Raw genomic sequence first — 24568 nt, 5'->3', positions numbered from 1 at the left:
CGAGCGTCTATAACTTTGGTTTCATAAATCATGAGTAAAGTTTGTGATATTAATTTTTATTTTTTTAATATGTAATTAATAATTTCATTATAAAAAATATAAATATTAAATTAACTTGAATTAATATGTTACAGACTCCAATCAATTCAGAGTCCAATTTTATAACTATAGATGCGGCATGCTAAATTTACTCAACAATTTCTCAACCCCATGTCTACCAGCTCCTCACGTGATCTATTGAATTGTTAGCAGTTGTTGCCTTATTTTCTCTTGTTCAATAGGCTGAACTCCTCATGAACTGGAATTTCATCAAAGCTAAATAGGGGACCAAACATGCTGTGAAACAACAACGGATTGCTGCAAAACCTACAAGAGGCAGTATGACAATTTGAAACCATGGAAATGCACAAACAATCAACACAGCCATTCTGCAGTTTGTAACTTCTGAATATTCACATCGAAATACAGCTGTGACAAACACCTGTGATGCTAAAGAGACCAACTGACAGAAAACAAAGAGTATAAAAAAAATCTACAACGAAACACCAGGCTATTGGAATGCATAATCAAACATGAAAACTGATCCAAAAACAATCAGTCGTTTTGGAAAAAAAAATCAACCTTGGACTATCAGCACAGGTGTCTCCAAAATTGAGCATGAAATATACTTCTAGAATGATGGAATTCTGAGCACTACAACTTAAGAAACACAATTTCTTCAACTGCTGGTATTTCCCTGATCCTCTTTAACGCCTCCTTGCTGGGTTCCTCGTCCACACCAATGGTCATTACAGCCTGTTTTCGTGGAGCGATCCTACCAACACTCATGAAACTCACATTTACATTCTCCTCACCAAGGATACTCCCCACACTGCCAACCATACCTGGTTGATCAACCTGTCTGCACAGTATGAGGCTGCCTTCCATGCTCACATCAACACCAAATGAACCTACCATTGTAAGGTGGGGCTTCCCATCTTTCACTCTTCCCTCTACTTTAATCTCACCAGAGTCGGACATTGCTATGGAAAATTTGGATTCTACATTGGCAATTTGAACCTGGATGAACTCAAGTGGATTTTCTGGTGAACCATCCAGCAGAATGCGCTCTTCTGTTATCCTAAGTCCTCTCTGCTTAGCAGAGAAGTCAGCATTCACTAAGTTTATAAAAACACTGGAGATAGGCTCAATCAGACCCTTGGTAATCATCGCACGAAGCAGCCGAGTGTCAAGATCATCTGGACCTCTGGCAGAAGCATAAGTCACCTTAACTGATTGCACCCCCCTTCCACCAGCAACCAGTTGGACTGCCAGTCTGCCAAGCTTTTCTGACAGAGTAACAAATGGTGCAAGTTCTGACAGGATCTGCAATGAGAAAAATAATCTGAGGACAAAAAAGATATCATTCCCTACCTTGCACAACGTACATAAACATAAGGGGAGGGAACGAGCCCTTCTCTACACCATGATGAAAAGCAAAGCGGTCACAATCCTTGAACTAGTATATAATATCCATAAACATCACTTAAAAATGGTGGAAAGCTAACACTTGAGATATTTCTATTTCACTTCATCAAAGGAATGCACAAAATATCTACAGTCCAATGTTTGTGAGGGGTTGAAGGTTTGAAAGTAAGAATTACCTCGGCAGGAAGCATTGGTGCATTTACAGCAGTCGCAGCAAGCTGCCCTTTTAAAGCTCCAACAACAGCTTCTGCTACTTCAATGGCTACACCTTCCTGATTAAATCTCATCACCATTAAGCAAGATAATAAAAATGAGAAGTTATTAAAGTATAACCAGAAGCCTAGATAGATGGTCAAGCATACCTGAGCCTCTGTAGTGCTAGCACCGAGATGAGGAGTCACAGTCACATTTTCATGCAGCACCAACTTGCTGTCTTTTGAAGGGGGCTCTTCTGTAAAGACATCAAGCGCTGCCTGCACAAATACTAAAATTATCAAGACTCAACGGAAAAAGGGAACAAGGTAATGAGGACTCAGTGAAGAAAACCAGAACCTGAGCAACAGTCCCGGAATCCAGAGCTCTTACTAGAGCTTCCTCGTCGATTACTCCACCACGAGCAACATTGACAATTCGGACTCCTTTCTTCATCTGGGAAAAAGACTCATCGTTGAACATTTTTGATGTAGCAGGGGTAAGAGGCATATGTAGGGAGATGAAATCTGCTGTCGATATAGCTTCTTCGAAAGATACCAAATCCACACCTATAGCACGGGCACGGTCTGCTGGGGCATAAGGATCATGTGCAATCACATGCATGCCAAGACCCTTGGCACGCCGTGCCACTTCCGAACCAACCTTTCCAAACCCCATGACAGCAAGTGTCTTCCCCACAAGTGAAACCCCAACATATTTGCTTCTCTGCCACTTTCCTGGGCAGATAACAGAGAATAAGACATCGCTGAAGAATTTCAAAATTGGATGATAACAGAGACATTATTTAAGCCATTGTTTGGAAATTACTTGATCATTGATGAAGGATATGGTCAAAATACAACCAATTTGCTAATCTCAACAATTTTGTGCGTAAACAAGATCTGTTGAAATCACATTATCCTCCAAAATCTCACTGACCGTGCAGTAAAGTTTAAACAAGAAAACCCTTATTGATCATTATAACAGAAACATATTGAACAGAGAATTGAAGAACATAGCAAAGAAAAAAATTCAACTCACAACAATAAAGTAAGCCACCGGCTCGATAATGACTAATTGAAGCATTAAAAAAGGCATAACCATGAAAAAAAAAGAGCTCAAACCAGATTTAATAGAGGCATCAGCTTGAGCAATATTCCTAGCCATAGCAGTAAGTAAAGCAATCCCATGCTCAGCAGCTGCAATCGTATTAGCCGTGGGAGCATTAACCACCAAACACCCATGTTCAGTGGCAGCCGACAAGTCAACATTATCAATACCAACACCAGCCCGACCCACAACCTTAAGTCTGCCGCCTGACCTTTCAAAAACCTCGCGGGTGACCTTAGTCCCACTTCTCACAATCAACGCATCACAAAGTGAAATCTTAGTACATAACTCCTCATGGTCGAGGTTGTAAGAGCAATCAACATTCGCAAATGTTTTCAGTAGCTCGAGACCAGCTTCTCCGAGTTTTTCGGCAACGAGGACCGTGGGCTTGGGATCAAGAAATACAGTGGCAAAGACGACAAATCTTTTGGCCGTCCTGTTTTGGCGGCGGGTAACGTTGACTGTAGTTAAAGGAGAGAAAAAAGAGAGTTTCCACGAGAGAGAAGGCTTTGTTGGAGTAACCATGAAATTCCAAGAAGATGTAGCCGCCATTTCAGGTTCCTCCTTGCCTCTGTCTTGGAGTCCTGAAACCAAATCGAGGATTCACGTTGACTCTGTATAGTTCATTGGTAGAAGTGCTTGTCCAGTGGCCGAAGGTATTCGTTGTTTTGGGGACTTCAATGCTGACAAGTCAGCAACATATCAGCAAGAACTTTGGATTGGTTGCCAACTACCACACTTGTTAAACTCATTAAACTCGGTCTGGGACTAATCACGAATTGAATGCGTTAACCCTGGTTAATTGAAACCGAGTTAAATAACACTTGGCAGCGACTTATATAACACTTGGCAGCGACTTATTAACTAGATATTATTTATCTATATGATTGATTTAATACGAATACTATTAAATTAAAATCAAACCCATTGATTAGTGTATAATATACCTTAATCATGTGGGCCCATGATTAACATACTTAATTGCAAATTGGTTGATCATTGAAATGAATCTGTTTGAATTTGTACCTAACAAGATGGAAGAATATATACATTTCTTTTGTAGTGGTTGTTTCCTTCTCAACGTCAAGAACATGAACTTTATAGCAAAATACCATAAAGTTCCACCAAACGCGGAGTGGATGTGGTAGTGCAGTCCGTTAACAAAAACATTAAAAGATTTGAGGTGAAAACATTCTTCATGTCAATTTTTTTTTCTTTTATATTTTTTATTGGGTTTCTTTTTCATTTACATCTACTGTTTTTTTTAGTTCTTTTGCTTCCTATTTAATTGTAAAATTTTGTAAAATTGAAGCTATATAAATCATGAAATTGATATTTAAATTATAAACAATGAATCATCCTTTTAATTCACACTCTTCTTCTTTTTATTGTGTTTTTTTTATTCATTTATATCCTTCATTTTTCTTGATTTAGTCCTTTTGTTTTTTATTTAATAATTATAATTTGATTTTGTAAAATTAATATTCTGTAAATTATAAAATGATATTTGATATCATGATCATATGAGATGGAAAAACATATTAACAAAATAATGGAAAAACAATATAAAAGAATGACACAATCTGGGTTACAATAATTACACATAATATTTTTTTTCTTTTGTTTTTCTTTATCATTTGGTTTTTTATTCTCATTCTAACCATTTCATATTAAGTTGACTTGAAGTTGAGTTTGATATTTTATTTTAGTTAGTTTTATATGAGGTTCTTGCAATGTTAAAAATAAGTTTCATTGTTAAATAATTGTTCAATTTGATAAATTAAAATTTTATTTTATTAATTCAAACCAATTAAAACTTTAGAAATTCAATTTTAAACCGAAGTAAATATTCAACATCTTTTTTCCCTTAAAAAATAACATCTTCATCTCAAGCTTCGACTCAATCTTTAATTAGAATTAACAAATTTATTATTATTTATTAGCATATATAATTATCAATTTATTTTATTTAACGGTATAAACTGTTTAATTTTACAATTAATTTTTTATTAATAATAAAAAAATCATTAATAATATCTGCATTGTTTTTTTTTTTTTTTTTGCATAGAAAAAAATGTGCTTCATTCTACGGTGTAGCACAAGAAGTCAAACAAGTGTACCTTGATAAAAGTATGTTTAATTTTTTTAAAAAAATAATGTTAAATAAATGTATTTTCATATATCTTTTTATGTTTATATTCAAATTATCTAAAAGTATTTAAAAAAACATAAAATTGATGTGCTTATAATTAAATACGCTTTGAAAAACACTTTCAAGTGTAGTATAAACGCAATACCGAAACTGTACAAGGAGCAGCCAGTAGCAAAAGCAACTTTAATTAAATCTAATATTGTAAGATATTTTCCAGGAAATTTCTATAGCTTGATTACAATAGTTTAGCGGTGAATGGAGTTTTATTGGAAATTAAAATTAATTAAATAAGTGTTGTTAGAAATCAATTTCTTTTAGAATTTACTAATCTAAGCATGGACTGCGTCCTTTTTTTTTACAGTAACAATGTCGGGCAACTGATTGTTGTATTATGCTTACAAATATTTAAAATAATTAAATATAATTTGATTAAATTCTCAATAATTTTATATTTCCATCCAATTAGACGTGTCGTTTAAAAATTGGATGAAAGCTTAGTTTTAAGTTAAAAAGACTCGATTAAATATTTAAATTTGTTCATAGACTAATTGTATTTAATAATTTGGAGACTGAGAAAATTTATCCTTATCATTAACATTATTTTTTTGCATTTTGTTTGATGGATTTAATTATTTATTAATAATTATGAGGTAATATTATAAAACTAGACCAGTGAATATAGGAAGTTGGTGTCTGAGGATTTAATTGCTGTCCACATGGCGAGCACAACATTTTAACTCTATAATTGCGATTCATTCATGGCATATTGCCGAAAGAATCTATGAAGGCACTAGCCAACTTCAAGCCTACTTGTACTTGAGACATTGTAGTGAGGTGCAGATTATCTCTTTGAAGGGCCAGTCCCTGGGCATCTATGCACTTCACATTAGGTAGGTTGATTGCAAGTTGACTACTTCTGACAGTCTCTATGAATTTGCCTTCACCTGACGCAAGAGCTACCTGTAACCAAGAAAGTTTTATGCACAAGGACAAAATGCTTCTAAAATAATCTCAAAGTTTTGTTGAAGAACAGGATTCAGCATAGAAACTTTGCATTCCGAGCAAGGATTATTGCCTACAGCTAGCCTAAGCTGAACCTGTAGATAGTTTTGCAGACGGGTGATGCTACTAGCTAATCTTTGAAATATTATCTTGCAATGAACTTTCCCAATAACATCTATATCAGGTATCACTACCCTTCTAATAAGGGCCCGACCCCCAATTGAAGGACATCATTTACAAAACTTATTCGGAGAACTAGCTTCACTTTTTGTACCTATATGTTTAACGTTTCTATACTTGACGTAGAATCCAAACAAAATGTTCTTGAATTGATCCGTCGTTAACATGTTTCCCTTTTCAAAGTTTGAAACCAGTTGTCCAATCATCAATTTCTCGGGACATCTGCAAGCCAGAAGACATGTATCCTCCAGATGATTAATCATTCCAAGAATCTATTCTGTTGACATGCTAGGATCAAAGAAATTCTCATGAACAAGACCCACTATTAATACTGCAAAACACGATGGTTTTACAATTAATGTTACTGTTCTCATAGGCATGGCAGCCTTTCAGTCGAATTTGGTCTGAGCCAAATATTATTGGTTTCCCCACCAGAGGAATTTAAAAGACTTGATGGGCCTGAAACAATCATCCCCACCACTACTGTTTCATCACCTTATGTTATATCAGTAGTACTATTGCCTAGTTATTGTCAAAGAGATAACAAATTAATGGTGTAATAGTACGTACCTTAAAATCTTTAAAGAAATAGCAAAGGGTCGTACCTGGATTACAGGCAGCGATGGTATATTAAGATCAGTACGCAAGTTGGTGATAAGCGTCTCCATATTTCCCTTGTAAGCATCAGCATCTTCTTTTGTCACGGTATCGCTTTCTCCCTGATACCACAAAATCGCTCGAATCGTCCCGCCATCCTTCACTGACGCTCCAGCCCGACTCACCAACTGACTGTACAACTGCGTACCTCGAGCCCACTTACTGATTTTTGTCCCACCAACCGCACAAGGGACCAGACCCACCACACCAATTCTCGAGCCATTAGCTCTGAGTCCATCAACAAATGCCATGCCTGGGCCAATCCCACATGTCTTTCCCACATCGATGTCTGCGTGGAGTGGCTCGTGTGCCTCTTCCCATGTGAGTTTAGCACTCAGTCGAAGTGTTGATGGGTTCGGTCTACACTCCGGCGGGACATTCCCGTCCGGCCACTTTCCATGTTCCACACCGCCTCTGCCGGCCATGTTACTTTGGCCAGCAAGAATAAAGATGTCCTGGGAAACGTTAGCTGCTAAACTGGAAAGGAACATTAGCAACAACATAAGTAGCTTGAACATGGCTTCTATAATTTATTAAGCTTACTACGAGAAGAGAGCCTATTGCTTGCCCCTGGTGCAGGTGTTTATATAGGTTTATTTTACGTACTGAGATGACAATGTTATATAGCCTAGACGGCGCTAACGAATTGATTTGTTTTACGAGCAAAGGGGAATTACTCTAATTAGAAATCTTGCTTGATTTTGTAATTAGTAAATGTGTAATTTGGTTAGTTATTATTAACAAGGATGCCATGAATCAAGAAGATATTGGTCAATTATTTGGTCAGAGGTAAGTAATTTGAAACATGTTAGTTACTATCACTAATAATAGTATGTGAGTGTTTGATAATGTGTTAAATGATAGTTTTTTAATTAAAAATATATTAAAATAATAGTTTTTTAATTTTTTAATATAAATATAACAAAATCTTAAAAAAAAACACTTAAAAATATCAATTTAATACATGTTTAAGCAAAAAAAAACATTTTGAAAAGCTAAAAACAAAAACATAGAATTTTAAAGTATAAAATTTTTATATGGCTAATTTGGATGTAATGCAATTAATATTAATATCTTTCTAACTTTTAAGAGGTTTTTAATTTGAATCTCTCTTTTTGTAAAAAAAAAATAATAATAATATTTTTATAATAATTGCAAAGGATAAACAAAATCTGTCAATTTTGAAACAAATCTAATTAAGGCTCCATTTATTTACTGAAAAGTAGTTTTTTTAAAAAATAAATTTCAGAAAAGTGAATTTCAGAAAAATAATATTAAATAATTTTTTAATTAGAGGCCTATAAATTAGTAGTAGTTCGGTCTAAAATATTCTCTATATTAAAATTTTTTTATATTAATTTTACTCTAAATTTAGAAAACAATATTAATTAAGGATCTTAATCCATTTTTAAGGCCTAATTCAAAAAACCAAAATAATTTTAAAACAAAATTATACTATCCTAATAATTTGGAGATGCATTTAATGTTTATGTTTAAAACAATTTCCCCAAGTGCAATGTAAGGTGGGATATTATTTCCAAACGTAGAAGTTGAGAGGGAAAAAAAAGGAAAAGGAACCGTCAATCAATTTGTAAAAATTGGATTTTCCAACCCAAAAATTGGAAATTTTGATTGGTAGGCTGTCCCATTTCTGCTGCCTTGAGTGACGCGATTTTAGATTTGTACGAATTGGATTTTGGGCCTTACCCCCAACTAATTATCGGTAATTCGGTATGGTATTGGTGATGGATAGTTTCTGTTTTTATATTTAAAAAAAAAACATTTTTTTGTAAAAAGAATATTAAATTGATATTTTATTTATTTGTTAATAGTTTTAACTTGTTGATATAAAAAATAAATAAATAAATCTAATATTTTCAAGTCAATTATTTTTTTAAAAATCACTTTACATCACAGTACTAAACATACCCATAAAATTTAACAATTAACACATTTCTCAAATTTCTCATGTTTAGGGCAAGTAAGGAAACGAAAGCAAATGATTTGGTTAAAACATTCTCCAATCATTGGTTATATATATTTTCGTTTCAGGGTTTGATTACTATTTTTTAAGATAAAAAGATAAAAATAGTTGTTTCATGGATGTATTTGTTGTTCCTTTTATTTTGAAATAATAAAAAAACTATTCCAATATTATTTTAGAGAACGATTAAGTGAGTTTTTTCTTTGTCTTTATTTATCCAATCAGTATTATCTTTATTTTTACTCTAAAAAAGGATTGAATTTTAAAAAAGAGTAAAAAATAAAAAGGTTCATGATAATACAATATTAAGTGAGTTTTTTTAGTAATTATCATTTTTAAGAGTTATATATCTTTACCCTAGCTATTAACTATTAAATTTTGAAAGATAATTCAACTATGTCCCTGATTTTTAATTAAGTACAATTATAAATTATATTATATGGATAAGAGACTAAACAAAATAATTTAATTATAATCATAAAAAAATATATAATATTATTTTGAAAATAAAACATGTTTATTAAGTTTTGACAATTATAATCAAACATGTTTATTTAATAAACATTCAAATTTATTCATTTATATATAATTATAAAAAACTATTAAAAAAATAAAAACAATATATTATAGATAATTGACCCACGTTGTAATGTATGTCAAATCAATTTTGTTAACATAAAAAAAAATGTTCAAGCTTTATTAACATGTTTTTGTTTTTAAAAATAAATCATGAACTAAAAATATTATCTTTTTTAAATATTGATATAATCATTTATTGAATGATATTTTTTTTTCAAATATTAAAATGATGACATATTAAATCAACTCGAGTTAACATGTCAAATATATGACACGACTCATGAAACCATGATAACCCTATAGAAAATAAATCAAAATAAATTATGAAGACTAATTCCTAATCAAACTAATGTTAAATGATGAAAATTAAAAAAGATAAATAAAAAAACTACTTGAGTCAATAGAGGTTCATCTCTCAAGCCTTTAACCTAGATTATAATATTATGATAACCCTATAAAAAACAAATAAAAAAAACTAAGAATCTCAATCTCCAACCAACCTAATATTAAAGAATGAAATAAAAAAAAATCAAAGTCAACTCGGGTTAACCCGTTAAACCTGCAACCATAGTCATGAAATCGGGATAAGTTCATAAAAGACAAATAAAAAATCTATAAACCTCCATTTCCAACAGATCTAATGTTAAAGGTTGAAATCGAGAAAAAAAAATCAATGAAACCAGGAAAAACTGTATGTAAAGTAAATTGAGAAAAATTACGAAGCTCAATTCTTAGACAACCTAATATTGAAGGATAAAATTAAAAAATAAATAATAAAAAATGTAGATTGAGTTGCTAGAGAGTAAAATTAAAAAGAAAATCAATTAAAAATGATAAAAAATAAACCAAGTCAAACTATGTCAACCTAACAAACTCACGACCCGAGTCGTGAGATCGAGATAATTCTATAAAAAGCAAATCAAACAAAATTACGAAGCCCAATTAAAAAGATATTCAATTAAAAAAGAATCCAAAATAATTAATAGAGTCAATTCGGATTAACATGTCAAACCAATGACCCGATTTATGAGATCAAGTTAAATTTATAGAAAAAAAAATAAAGAAAATCACAAAACTCCAATTTCAAAACATCTAATTTTAAAGGTTGAAATCAAGGAAAGAAACTAAATTAACAAGATCGATACATAACCCGGCAGAAAGGAAACAAAAAAAACATTACGAAGGCACAAAATTCAAATATAACCTAATATCGAATGATGAAATTTAAAAAAAAAATTGGATTGTTAAAGGGTAAAATTAATTAAATAAATAAAAAACAAAAAACATTATTTCATTAAATAGTGTTGTAAGTGTGTTTAGCCACACCCTTTGGTTTTTTGTTAAAAAATAACTTAATATTGAAGGACAACTTTGATAGAAAAAAAAGATTGGGTTGTTAAAGGGTGAAATAATAATAAAAAACTAAATAAAAAAAAACAAAAAACTATTATAATAAATAATTTTTTATGAGTGTGGCTATAATGATTTAGTCATACCTTTAGTGCTTTGTTATAAAACAATTTAATATGAAATGATAAAAAAAATTGTTAAAGGATAAAATTAAAAAAAAAAACAAAAAAAGCTATAACAGTGAATTAGATTCCTTTAGTGTTGTGTTTTTGTTAATTAATTAATATTAATAGTAAAGTGAGACCCAAAAGATTCAAAGTGGTTGCCATTAGGTCACTAGTTTAGTGCCCAAGGCATTGGCACAATTACACAACCACAGGAGCAACGTTGTTCAGATTATTTTTTATTCGTCATTTTTAGGATGATTGATTAAAATTTAAAAAATATTATTTTAATATATTTTTAAATAAAAAATATTTTAAAAAATAAACATTACTGTACCCAACATCCCTTAACTCAAGTCAATAAAATAATTTGAAACTTCACTCGGTCCGTGTTTAAAAAATTAAGATAGGAGATGATTCAATTAAATCGGAGTAACCAGATATGCCCGGGACTGGATGAATATCTAGTTTGCATTAAAAAAAATTAAAATAATATTTTTATTTTTATTTTTCAATAATATTATTATTTTAATCGATGGAGTTCACGAGTCAGTTCCATTTAAATAACTTTTGTTCAATAGACATGCCCTTCGGCTTTACTGCAACATTCTAGCTGTTCTACAAGTCACTGTAGCTGCAAGTTGTATTTAAGAGAAAGAAAATCTACGTAAAAGCTACAATCAACAGAACAAATCTCAATAATGGACCGATAAGAAAGTGAAACATGAGATTTGAAAATCTCCTACAAGAATTATTGGCAATGTGAATTGGGCTAGACAGGGATTGAAGAAATGCATCGGTCAAAGTCTGACCGAGTTGAACCTGAGCCGGCGTGGTAAGGTGCACCCTGTCTGGTTCTAGTGGAAGTCCCTTGGCGTCAACACACTGCACGTTAGGAAGGTTAATTCCCAGTTGAGCGTTTCTCACAATCTCCACATACGGCCCCTCCCCGGATGCCAGAGCCACCTAACAATTTAAACAATTAACGTTATATGCTTTTCGGTCAACGGTTGTTGCTTCAGATCTGGTGAGCTGGCTATCCACACACGCATTTTAATTTTATTCTTTGTTTTTGTTGACTGAGCATGTTGTTTTGTTTCATCAAACTTCCTCTATATTTTTTTGTTCAAGCATCAAGTCAAGAAGGCCAAGATTCCTGGGACTTGATTGCAATTGTAGATTTAGTTTTCATGTTTTAAAATGGTGTGCATGATGTTTAGAAGCAATCCAGACATATGTGAAAGAATAGCCCTTAATTACCTGGATTATTGGTAGCGTTGGATACCCTAGATCGGCGCGGAGATCTATGAAAAACCTGTCCAACCTTCCTTTATACGCATCAGCATCTTCTCTGATTTGGGTATCACTTTCTCCTTGATACCATAGCATGGCTCCAATGACTCCCCCCCTCTGCAAGGCAAACTGAGTCCTCCTCACCAATTGGTCATAGAGGAAACCTCCCTTTGCCCATTCACTTATAGAAGTCCCTCCGATGGCGCACGGTACTAAACCAATGGAGCCGAAGTTAGGCACTTTCGTCAAGATTGCGTTGGCAAACGACATCCCTGGTCCAACCCCATTGGTCTTGTTATAATCAATGTCGGCGTGTAGAGGTTCATGGGCTTGGACCCATGTGAGGCTGGCACTTAGCCGGAGAATCGATGGGTTTGGTTGGCATTGAACAGGGACAATGCCGTCCCATGAGGGGATGCCGTTCTTGGTGTTGTTGACTACGCCTCCACGACCGGCCATGTTGCTCTGTCCGGCTAAGATAAATATGTTTTGAGGCAGTTGTTCAGATATGGATAGATTGCTTTGAGTTAGAAGAACCAAGAACAACAAGGAAAGCATCGTTCAGGTTCTCTCTCACTTTGCGTTGAGATGTCGCAAACGAGACACCTCTTTCTTGTTTTCTCAGTCTCGCCTCTCACCCCATTTTGAAAGCAAAGTGGAAGCCTTTTTTATAGTCTGGTGATTAATTAAGAGAAGATTGATTATTTCTCAGGTACATTTTTTAAGAAACAAGGCATGTGGCAAGATCATGGGGGAAAACCTTTTTTTTTATTACAGGAAAATAAAAGGAAAGAAAGGGGAGGAGGAAAATTGAATTTGCACATGAAATGTAAGAAAAATATTAAATCTCTACAAATTAATATTCTTGGGCAGTGAATACTTATTAATTAATTAAAATATTATTTAATCGAGATATTATTTAAACTTTAAAATTTAAATCGAGACCCAAAAAAATATTATGTAATTAATACTATTAATTTACTGAGTATTAATTTATCAAGATTATTTATGCTATAGATAGAGTTGTGTATATTGATCAAATATCATTCTGCTACTTTTTTTAAGCCAGAGAACAAAGCCTCTTAGGTAACAAAAACAATTTGATAGTCTAATCAATGAATAAAGTTTTTATTTATTCTGTTTTAGTTTTATTTTATTTATTACTGATGATACCAAACATTCACATGGAATGAAAATAAGGTAATCAACATGTATTTTAATCAATAAAAAATAATGATGGAGAATAAATAAATGAGAAAAAACTCATAAAACCAATATTGCTCGGAGGAGTAAAATAAAACTAAGCCCACGTATTTCTTTTCAATAACTTGAAGCAATACTGAATTTTCCAAGGGTAGATGTTTATCCAAGTCAAGCCCAACACCGCATGAAATGGGACCAGGAGAGTGCTGGCCGTTCGGAGCCTAGATGACGCCTCCATTACTATCAGAAAAAAATAAACAATTAATTGGGGCTTGAACAGGGATGGCGATGGGTATTCATTAGTTATATTTTTTAATATTTATATTTTATTTATTATTAAATATTTATAAATTATTTATTTAATTTTGAGTTTCTATATGGTTATTCATTATTCATTATAATTAATTATTCAATAAAAATATTATGTGTGTTTGTGTTTGTTTGTTTTATATCAATATTAACATATGTATATATATCATAATATATTAAAAAATGATCTAAATGATCTAAAAATATATCTATATAATATAAATATTTATTTTGGATTAAGTTTGGGCTGACTTCGAGTTGAAATTAATAATATTCATACCCTACTAATTATGTAAAACAACTATCACTTATTAAGTTTAAGTTGAGTCAATATCATTAAAGTTCAAGTTGAATTGGCATGCCTAAGTTTGAAACCAAGAAATTTTCCAATTATAAGTGAAACCACACAATAATTTATCCTTATCCATTTTTCTTTTGTGTCGGGCCGTCTCGAGTCATATCCATTGATTTTCCTCTCTCTAGATGATCCCTTAAAGTAAATTTTAACATTATACAAAATCAATAGTAATTAATTAGAACTAAGAAATTAAAAAAATTTCTTTAATTGTAAGTGAAACAACACAACGATCTATCCTACAAATCTTTGATTTGCTTCTTGATTATTGAACAAACAAGAGGGAAGCATGGCTCTAACGAATATGCCAGACTCAAAGAACTTGTGCTTTACGAGAAAATATTATGTCTTGAAGAAAGAAATTGAAAGACAAATCGCTAAGGACTACCTTCACTAGTTTCTAAAGAAGGATTTTCGTCCTGAGCAGAATAAAAAAAAACCCTGGTCAATACGCTACAACTTTACTTGAGATCACTGTAATCTTAGGAGCAACCTTTGTTGGGGAGGGGGGGGACTCTGACAATGGAAAGAGAAAATATGGGAGACAAGTGTTTACTATTGCTAAAATGTTTGTTCAATGAAACGAGCCAATATTCTTTACTCCTAAAGATGTAAAAGGAGTGATTTTTTCATATGAGGACGCTCTCATCATTTTCATCATTATCTTTAATCACAGAGTACATCGGATACAGGTAGATGATAGTGGTGTAGTTGACATCCTCTCTACAAAAGTTATGGTCCAAGTGGGAATCCTCTCTTTAAAACTAATGCCGGTAAAAAAATCCCCTTATTGGTATTGAGGGTTCGGGTGTACCAGTTAATGGTGCCTTAGAGTTATATGTTATATGTAATGAGCACCCCTCCAAAATGTGTTTCACTCTAGCAAAGCTTTATGATGATTGATATGGCATTTGCTTATAATGTCGTTATCAGAAAACCCTTTTTATATCAAATCAACACCGTCATTAATACCGGTACTTGGATTTGAAGTTCCCAACTCAGAAAGAAGTAGCCATAACGTGGGGCGATCAGACAACTTCAAGACAATGCGTAGCTACTTGTTTGAAGGGCAAGTAAGTGATGATATTGGACCAAAACGAGTTTTTTAAAAAGAGAATAGAAATCAGAATTGAGGCTGCTAAGAAATTAAAGAATGTTTGTTTGGGGGAGATAAAGAAACAATCGCCAAGGTGGGATCCACCTTAACACCAACACAATAATAATAATTGACGGAGCTCCTACAGACCCAAAAGTTAAATTTCACAACAGATGCATCAAAGATGCCAGACATCAGTACAAAAATAGCTACCCACCAGTTGAGGGCAGATCCAACTACACATCCAGTACACCCAAAATAAAAGAAATTTTAGGGGAGAAAGACAAATGGCTATAACTCAAGAAGTAGATAAACTTCTGACCGCTAGCTTCATTATGGAGGTATTATACCTGATTTGGTTAGCAAATGTCGTTATGGTCAAGAAAAGTAACGACAAATGGTTGATATGTGTGGACTTTACTGACTTCAACGAAGTATGCTCAAAAGACAGTTATCCACTCCTAGGAATTGATTGTATGGTATACACTACGACGAGTTTTGAATTCTTAAGCTCCGTGGATTCCAACCCAGGATACCATCAAATTCTCATGCATCCTAAAGATGAAGAGAAAATAGCTTTTATAACTGAATTTGGTACTTGTCGCATCCGACATCGCGGAGACCTTAAAAACAATTTATAAAAAAGAACAGGTTTCTGGCATCTTGTTCTTTGATGGGGAAATGTCTTATTTAAAGAGTCGCCACCTAGTATTATGATCATTAGGAACCCTAACTCGTCAACAGAGATTCTATGGTAAGGGATTGGTTACGCAAAAGAAAAGATATTATGACCCCTTAAGCGTCCTGCTTGAGGCATGTTGCATTGCTGGCTTTGTCTTAAATTGCTAAGAGTTTGTTGGTTTATACTAAGATGGTCTACTTATAATATTCCTGACTCTGATGTCAGTGAATATTTAACTACAAATACTTCCAACTTTGACGTTGGTAAATATTATGTAGTATGTCATGACCCTTTTTGGGTTACTCTTAAAATTTATTTTTTTCTCTTCCAAAAATAAAAAATATATATATTCAAAATAAAAACAAAAAAAATCAAAAAATAATAACTGTGAGAAGGGGATGCCAAAGCGCCCGGAAAATGACTAAAAATTGGTTGATGAGGTTTAAAAATACAAGGATTGAAATTTGACAGTATATCATTGACTGATGAGAGCCCGACTAATAAAGAAAATGCAATTTGAGGAAGAAATGTCTAAAATCAGATGTTTATTGGACTCAATTAAATTTATTAAAGGCTAAATTGAATTTATGGAGGGTTTGATTGCAAGAAAAATTAATTTTAAAGTCAATTTAGGTTTTAATTGGAAGAAATTAAAGTTCTGGGGTCAAATATAATTTTTGAGAGTTAATTTGGTCAAATCAGGGGCTTAACTGCATAAATATTGAAGTTTGATAACCAATTAGGGACTTAATTGAAGAAATCCGAAACCAAGGACTACAAAGAAAAACACGTGTAACGCCGCACACCTACGACATAGTAAAAAAAACGTATGCCATATGATATTTCTAACTCTGGTATCCGTTAATAAACCAATAAAATAAATTTAAATCAATGCATAAATAATTTTTAGTTTTATTTTTTTGGGTTGGGTCAAACCCAACCCATACAAGCTTGGTTTTATCTCTAATGAATAATTCACGGTAAAGGGCTGATGCCTTGTAATTTATAGTTAATAAGCAATTTGTACGTTAACCCAGCAAAGAACTAAACACGTTTAGTCTTTTTTTTTTACTTGCCAAGGTTGGTTTTATCTCTAGTGAGTCCACCTATCAAATAATTGGCCAACCTTTGACCGTAATGTCGTAGCCATCAAGGGAGCAAGTGGCTCCGGTCCAGCCCTTTTGACGTGATCCAAAATTGTTTGGTTTCCCATGCCAAGACGCAACAAATCCGAGAAGATGTGTAGTTGCAGGATTGCATAATTGAGAGGTAACCACAAGACTTGTTGATTTCAGCAAATCGTTTGTTTAATTAACCTATTAAAATATTACAAAGTCTATTATTAATAAAATCTAGGATGAACACGATGTTAGTTGTAATCCACCTGGTTGATTAATATATTGACTACTTGGATAATGATGTTCTCTCAACAAGTCACAACGTTAGCGAATAATGATAACAACGATTATAAATGGAGACAGATGACGTTTTATCACCTAGTTGGATTCTTTAAGAGGGGAAAGCCAAAATGGATTCCTCAAACTATTATTTTCGTCCTGATTTCAAGATGTTTCTAATTTATTTTTAGTAATTTCCTAAATTAGTCCTTCTAACCTTTTTTTTGGAATAACTAAATTTGTTTTTTTAGATTAACATGGGTGTCCGGATAAGGTTTTGCGCACCTCGACTAATCTTATGAGACCTGAAGTTAACGACCATGTAAGCCTCCAGTGACCCTGAGATTTATGGGACTCGAACTGGTGATTTTTGAAGAGCAAACTCAAGATCTGACTAGTTAATATGATGGGTTAATATGGTGACCTTTTAATTTAGAATCTAGCTCTAATTAGACCGTTTAAAAATTTGTTTTTTTTTTTTTTGATAACCTGATTTGTCATTCCATGATTGGTGAAGGAATTTTTTAAAAGTTTTTTTATACAAAATAAAGTGACGTAATTTTAAAATAATGTTATTTGTTAAATTTATAAGAGGTTTAAAGAGAAAAATCAACATTCCATGGCAACGAATGTTTTGAATATCTTACATTTGGTTCGGGCTGAAAATTCAAAGTTATAAGATGGGATGTGGAAAATTGGACCGTCTGCCTTGCATTGAAATATCTTCCTTCGCGTCGGCGGGCGGGCGGTAGGCGGTTAAAGGATGATGGCTCATGATCACACCGAGTCAAAATACGTTACAACCATCCTCGGAGTCAATTTCGAACACGTAGTTGAGGTTACCCAATCTCATGTTTTTAAGGATTTCATTGGTGTCAGGTTAGGTAAATTGTTGCTTTTTAAACCGTCTAAGAAATGATAAAGAACCATTGAGCAAATAAAAAACATCAAAGAATTTGCTTAGTTTATTATAGATGCTCGGGACCATAAGTGGATGCTCTCTCTGTTTTGTTTTGTTTTTTTTGCAATTACACAGTTTATGTTCCATTTTGGGGAGACGGTGAAAATTATTCGATCAAACTATTTTTATCTGATCCCAATTGTTGCTTCAGAAACATTTGATCGAAACCAAACCAAATGGAAAATTTCGACACCCACACCGAAAATTTGAACTAAATGCTCATAATGAAAGTTGATAAAATGATATTATGTACATATCCAACTAATTGAGTGTTTAGAAATATGATAAATTATGTTATTGAGTATATTTTAAAAATATATTTCACTTGGAAAAATATTAAATTTTTATTTTTATTTAATTTTTTATGGTTTTTATATATTAATATTAAAAAATTAAAAAATATTTTAATATATTTTCAAATAAAAAACATCAAAATATAATACTGAACATGTATTAAAACATGCACGTGTCCATTTTGACTACCACCGTACATAAACTAACTCAATATTTCTCTGTGTACGCATTGATAACTTTTGGGTAGAGAGAGAATAATAAAAAAATATGTATTGATGATCTCTCATTTTCCAAGTGTTATTGTGTGTTATTGACAACAAAATTTGCTATCTATGATCATAGTGATAGTGTACTTTGCACCACAATTAAAATATCATTTACTTAAATTTTATTATTTTTTAAAAATTATTATTATTATTTTATATATATATTGATGTCAAAATAAATTTAAAAAATAAAAAAATTATTTTAATGCAATCCTGAATAAAAAACACTTTAAAAAAATAACCGCTACTACAATATCACACGTATTTTTATTCATGATTGAAGTTTTGATTAGAAAAAAAAATATGAACTATTGAGTTGCATTGTCAACCTAAATATTAGTGGATTAATTTTTTTTCAAAATGATAATTTATTATTTATTTTTAAATTCTAATACTAACTAGTTTAAATTTAAATTAAGCTTGACTAAATCAATCTAACCAAATTTAATAAAATTAATATTTTTTAATTCAATTAAAACCTAAAGCAAACAATGGGGTGAACGAGTTTGATAAATAAAGGATATGAAAATTAATAGATGCGAGTAAGATATGAAAGCAGTAAAACAATCGAAGAGTTGGTGTTAACAATCCGTACGAGTAAAATATCCTCCCACACGCTCTCATTAGCAGACGTCAGGTGCTCTTCATTCGAGTCGTACGATGGATGCATGAATCGGAAAATCATGTTGGTGGTCCCCACTTAACGTCTCTTTGCGAATCCCTAGACTATGATTCTCTTGGAACTCGGGCTAAATTTAGTGGGTTCTGGCTGGCATTCTATTGACGTGGCCAAAGATTTTTAAATGCTCGCAGTTAGGTCCGTTACAGTTCCTGGTCCCACGTTGCCACGTCAACTGAAACAGACAAAACTAACCCATGCCCTACTTCGGGTTTTTTTTTTTTTTTTTTTAACTAGCACAGGAAAAAAATTATTAAAATCATCCCATTTTAAAAAAATTATATAAAATAATTTTTTTTCTTGTCACACTTAAAAAAATAATATTTAATAAATATAATATTTCTGAAATACAATATATCTGCTTTAAAATTATATGTTTTTTATTTATTTACATAAATAAAATGAATACAAAACTTGATTTTTATATTTTGATTCATTAAAAAAAAGAAAAAGAAAAGAAAATGAACATGCATGAAGATGACTAACTTAGCTCTGTGTTCATCCATTTTATAATATACCTTTAGTTTGATGTCACGACTTAGAACTATAACTTTTATAAATTTATTATTTCAGCAAATCTTTTTACTCTATGTTATTTTGCCTATTTATAAATGCCCAATTACCCTCTCCTTCTAACAGAGCATCCGTGGAACTGCCAGGTGGTTAGGGCATCGGCTGTTCAGTCATCATCTGTGAGTCCACGTGTTGTTTCTGGGTTCGGCATGATTTAACTGCCCGGCTGGGACGAAGAAATTTAGGACTCTCACAAGTCTCTATGTTCCTGGGTGGGACCCTTAATAATTCATGAGAGAGACAGAGAGAGACAGACTATGTTATGTTATGTGTTCCTATAAAAAACAAAAGAAAAAGAAAAAGAAAGAACATTATTAAAGTTTCTAGAAGAGATAAAACAAAAACTAACCTAAAACTTTAGATTTATAAGGTTTCTTACAATTTGTTTGATTTTTATTATTCTTTTTTGCAATAATTAAAAATTCATATTGTATACTTTAATTTAAGAGGTATGCTGAATAACTTTTTATAGAAGTAAAACTAGAAAAAAAAACAAAGAAATTGTATCCATATTGAGAGAAATTTTATGGTGTTTAGACAATAATTAATGATATCTAATTAGTTACTTTCTAGACTCATTTTAAAGAAAAAAGTAGATATAATTGGGAGAAAAAAATATTAGATGGAGATAATCTTATCATGTTTTATGAGTTGTGTGTTTTATTTTTTCTTTTCTCTTTATATTTATTTATTTATTTAAGACCATTACCAGAAAATTGATAAATACAAACGGAAATACCGAGAGAATATTTTCGTCGGTAAATTTTCGAGGGATTTTACCGACAGAAATATTCCCTCGGTATATACCGACAGAATTACCATGGGGAAAAAATTTAAAACAAAGCAAAAAAAAAAAGATGACGTGTTATTTTTACCAACAGAATTACCGACGCAAAATTCCGTCGGTAAACTGTGAACACTGTTCATCATGTCAATTACAAAGGGAATCACCGACGGAATTTTCTGTTGGTATTTTCCAGAAAGTGTTATTTAGCGGTTTTCTGAAAAAATTCAATTAATTTAAAATTTTCATTTAAATATTACAGAAGAAATCACCGACGGATTGAAAAACCGTTGGTAATTGTTGGCGGTTTCTGAAAAAATTTTACGAAATTTAAAATTTAAATTAAATATTACCGATGGAATTACCGACGGAATAATTAAAAAATATTAATATTCAATTATCCGTCGGTAACGCGCCCCAATAAAAAGCTTGAATCCCCTTATTTCACAAGAGACAGACTCATTTCTTCTCCTTATTATTCTTCTTCTTCTTGTTCTTCTACTTCTTCTTGTTCTTCCTCACTATATGTAAAAAACATCAATATATATTTCTTTCTCTTATTTTCTCTCCTCATCTCCTTCTCTTTTCCTCCATGCATGGGTATGTCTTCTTCTTCTTTCTTCTTTTATCCTCTTAGTTTTTTTTTTAATTAATATGCTTAACGAAATTTTTTCTCTCTCCTTAGCTTCACTTGCAACTACATTAAGGTAAGATTTTTCTTTTTTCTTCTTTTTTCATGATTTTTTTCACTATATTTGTTTTTTATTTTATTTTTAATTGTTTTTGTTCTTAATAATTGTATAAATGTTGTTGTGAGATTTGTTTTTCATATGAGATCAATTTTTAGTTCATTTATTTATAGGATTTTTAAATTTTTAGCAATTGCAACTTTATTTTTTTCATATGAATTTTTTTAGTTGAATTTATTTTTTCGTTTTATTTATTTGTTGCAAATTTGTTTGAGTTGATTTTCTTATTCTTTTTCCAAGCATTTTGAGTATATATTATACAGTGTTAATTTATGCTAATTTAATTATTTTATAATTTTATAAAATGATTTTTTAAAAAAATGTTTTTAAATAATTACCGACGGAAATTCCATCAGTAAATACATCGGTAAATCCGTTGGTAATAAAAAAATATTATTACAGAGGGATATACCGATAAAATGAAGCGGATAAATTTATTTTTTTATTACCAACGGATTTACCGACGGAAAAAAAATTACCGACGAAAGATTCACCGACGGAGCATTTCCGTCGATGATTCCGTCGGTAAATTAATTACCGACGGAATATGTGTCTTACACCGACGGAAAAATTCCGTCTGTAAAATTGTTAAATCTTGTAGTGGACGGGCTCACGAAGTAAATATTAAGATGTGATTAATTATTCTCTGGACACTATAAAATTTTCATCCACATCGAATCAATTCTTGTTAGAGCCACTTAAATTATTTAAAAATTTATGACAATACAATAACTGAATTATGTATTGTTTACATGCTTATTATTTTTTAATTAAAGACTTTACTAGCAAAATGATAAAATCATCCAATGTAATATATATTAATTTGATTGTGCATGGAGAATGTAGAATATATTATATACATTAACGTGTCTCAAAAATCAAGACGTCCAAGAATAAAGTTGGTATGTTGGATAATCGGTTATGCTTTTAGTTCAAGTAATTTGATCCATTCTTTCTAACTAAGGTATTTGATAGCTTCGTATGCAAAGCCTATGTGATTGGTAACTGATAGTTAATAGTGTCTGGTAAACTAAGGTGGCTAGTAGCTGGTACTTGTAAAAAATTCATTTTGATGGATGTAATGACTCTCATATGCTTAAGTCAGTAATTTTGTAAAGAAAGAAAGTGTAATGATATTTTAAAGAGATAAATACTGAAAATATGTATTTAAAAGTGTTGAGAATAAAGATATTGTGAATATCGTATTTGAAAGATTCACAATGTATTTATACCTCATAAGTCTTGTGTTTTTATGGAGAGGGGGGCTAAAACGTATCTAAGACGAGTCCATGGAGTTATTGTGTCAAAGTACATTGAATGGGGTCTTTTGGGTTTTTTTCTTTTGTCTATTAAATTTGGGTTTATCATACATGTATCTACAATTTGGTTTTTTTATTTTTTTTCCTGTCACAATATTTTTTTTCTTTATTCATTTCAATCAATATCATTGATAAATAAAGATGTTTTAACTGAATAGGTGTAATATAAATTAAAATGCGTCTCCAACTAATAAAAAAGCAATTTGGATTATTAATATTTCATTATACAGTCTTAAAAATTTGAAGCCATATGCATCATCATAAATATCTAATTTGCTATTGTTCCTGTTTAAATACAAAAAAAAGAAGAAATAATTGTATCAATTTAGATAATGTTTCGATAAAATTCCCATATAAAATTTTAATATTATCCATGTATATTAACAGGACTATCCAACATTGTTTAATTAATTATGATTTAAAAGAAAGAAATAAAGAAGAGTTGCTATTAAATTATGCATTTGAAAAGTGCATTTAGTGCCCTTTAAATATGCTTGAATATTTAATTATAACTCAATGCTCCTATGAAAATTATAGAAAGATGATTATCTTCTAATTGGTTCCAGGGAATCCAAGCACCATTGTGGTTCATGAGGGCTAAATCCTGGGTTATTATTCTTCTCCCACATGCGTACAATCTTCTGGGACCTTTTTCTTCTCAACGTCTTGTTATTTTACGTGATGCTCTTGTGGATTCAAACAAGGCACGATGCCACTTGCTTTAAATTATGGAAACAAATATTTTCTCCTGTCTGTTCGGATTCGAAGGTTAGCCTTTCCGAGACCAGAAATGGGAGCTTTGCTTCCTCGCGGTCTTCATCATCTTATTATATTAAGCCAGTGAGTCAGTGACTATTACTTAAATCACGAGCTCGAGCGAGAGAGGAAACATCCTTCCTCTTTCCAGACCATGTGACTCGCCCAGATCCCTCTACATTCTTTAACTCTCAGATTAATCTGTAATTATCTATAATTCTGAAGAAAACATGCACTTCCGAATGGACTGACACAATGTTTCGCAAAAAATCTGTAGCATATGGCACAATTGCAGGAATCCAAAGCATTATAATTGCTGCTAAAAGGCAAACCTTAAGCATGCCCACCGCTACTGGGACCATATTGTGCTCAATGATTTCTCTCATACTGACCAGAAACAATGCTGCAGTACAACATGCTGACCCTTAATACCAATATTGCAAGGTTGTTGATTTAGGATAATTCTTGGATAGATCTAAATTAAACCTAATTTATATCGAGCTTAAACCGGGTCGGTTTTTAAAATAATAAAGGAAGAAATTAATTATATTACTTGATTTTTTTAAAAAAATCGCACTCAAAAGAGGGAAGAGGGAAGAGGGAAGAGGGAGGGGATTTCTTACAATTCAAGGTGTTTATCTGAAGATTCAATCTATATGAATATCTAAATCCCAAGATCGAAAATGTAAACATGAAAAAATAATAATTTCTTATTTTTTTCAGAATAAATAATAAACGTACATGATATCAAAATGTAAAACCGGTTCTAGACATTCCCAGATTCCATAAGCCGGCAATGAAGAGTAATCTCTACTTAACATGCCTTTGATTCTCGCAAAAGATGAACCAAGTCACCCCTAATACAAAAGGTGCCTCAAAACTGTGCGTTTCCGTTGCCACGTGAGTTGCACCCGTGCGGAGGAGGAGGTCACGTGGAAGTACGGGTAAAGGACATGCTTACGTAAGAGGTGGGCGCGTGCGGGCAATGAGAGTGGTTATGCATGTATGGCAGGGT

General features: G+C 32.0%; 3 protein-coding genes across 3 annotated transcripts; all 3 read right to left on the bottom strand.

Annotated features, from left to right (window-relative positions):
- Positions 1 to 403: 403 nt before the first annotated feature.
- On the bottom strand, positions 404 to 3513 carry LOC18104837 (D-3-phosphoglycerate dehydrogenase 3, chloroplastic). The gene is made up of 5 exons (XM_006374813.3): positions 2784 to 3513; positions 2020 to 2396; positions 1830 to 1940; positions 1644 to 1739; positions 404 to 1365 (listed from the first exon to the last, which is right to left on the bottom strand). The coding sequence occupies exons 1-5, from the start codon at positions 3319 to 3321 to the stop codon at positions 694 to 696; spliced, it is 1794 nt and encodes a 597-aa protein (XP_006374875.1). The 5' UTR covers positions 3322 to 3513; the 3' UTR covers positions 404 to 693.
- Positions 3514 to 5598: 2085 nt separating this feature from the next.
- On the bottom strand, positions 5599 to 7354 carry LOC18104836 (probable carbohydrate esterase At4g34215). Its single transcript, XM_006374812.3, has 2 exons — positions 6709 to 7354; positions 5599 to 5881 (listed from the first exon to the last, which is right to left on the bottom strand). Exons 1-2 carry the CDS (start codon positions 7276 to 7278, stop codon positions 5678 to 5680), a joined length of 774 nt encoding a protein of 257 aa, XP_006374874.2. The 5' UTR covers positions 7279 to 7354; the 3' UTR covers positions 5599 to 5677.
- A 4041-nt stretch (positions 7355 to 11395) lies between these two features.
- Positions 11396 to 12831, bottom strand: LOC18104835 (probable carbohydrate esterase At4g34215). The gene is made up of 2 exons (XM_006374810.3): positions 12098 to 12831; positions 11396 to 11803 (listed from the first exon to the last, which is right to left on the bottom strand). The coding sequence occupies exons 1-2, from the start codon at positions 12686 to 12688 to the stop codon at positions 11501 to 11503; spliced, it is 894 nt and encodes a 297-aa protein (XP_006374872.1). The 5' UTR covers positions 12689 to 12831; the 3' UTR covers positions 11396 to 11500.
- Between the last annotated feature and the right edge of the window lie 11737 nt (positions 12832 to 24568).

The sequence above is a fragment of the Populus trichocarpa genome, chromosome 14 (genome assembly GCF_000002775.5).
Source record: "Populus trichocarpa isolate Nisqually-1 chromosome 14, P.trichocarpa_v4.1, whole genome shotgun sequence".
NCBI lineage: Eukaryota > Viridiplantae > Streptophyta > Magnoliopsida > Malpighiales > Salicaceae > Populus > Populus trichocarpa.
This window is presented reverse-complemented; position numbering and strand designations above follow the sequence as displayed.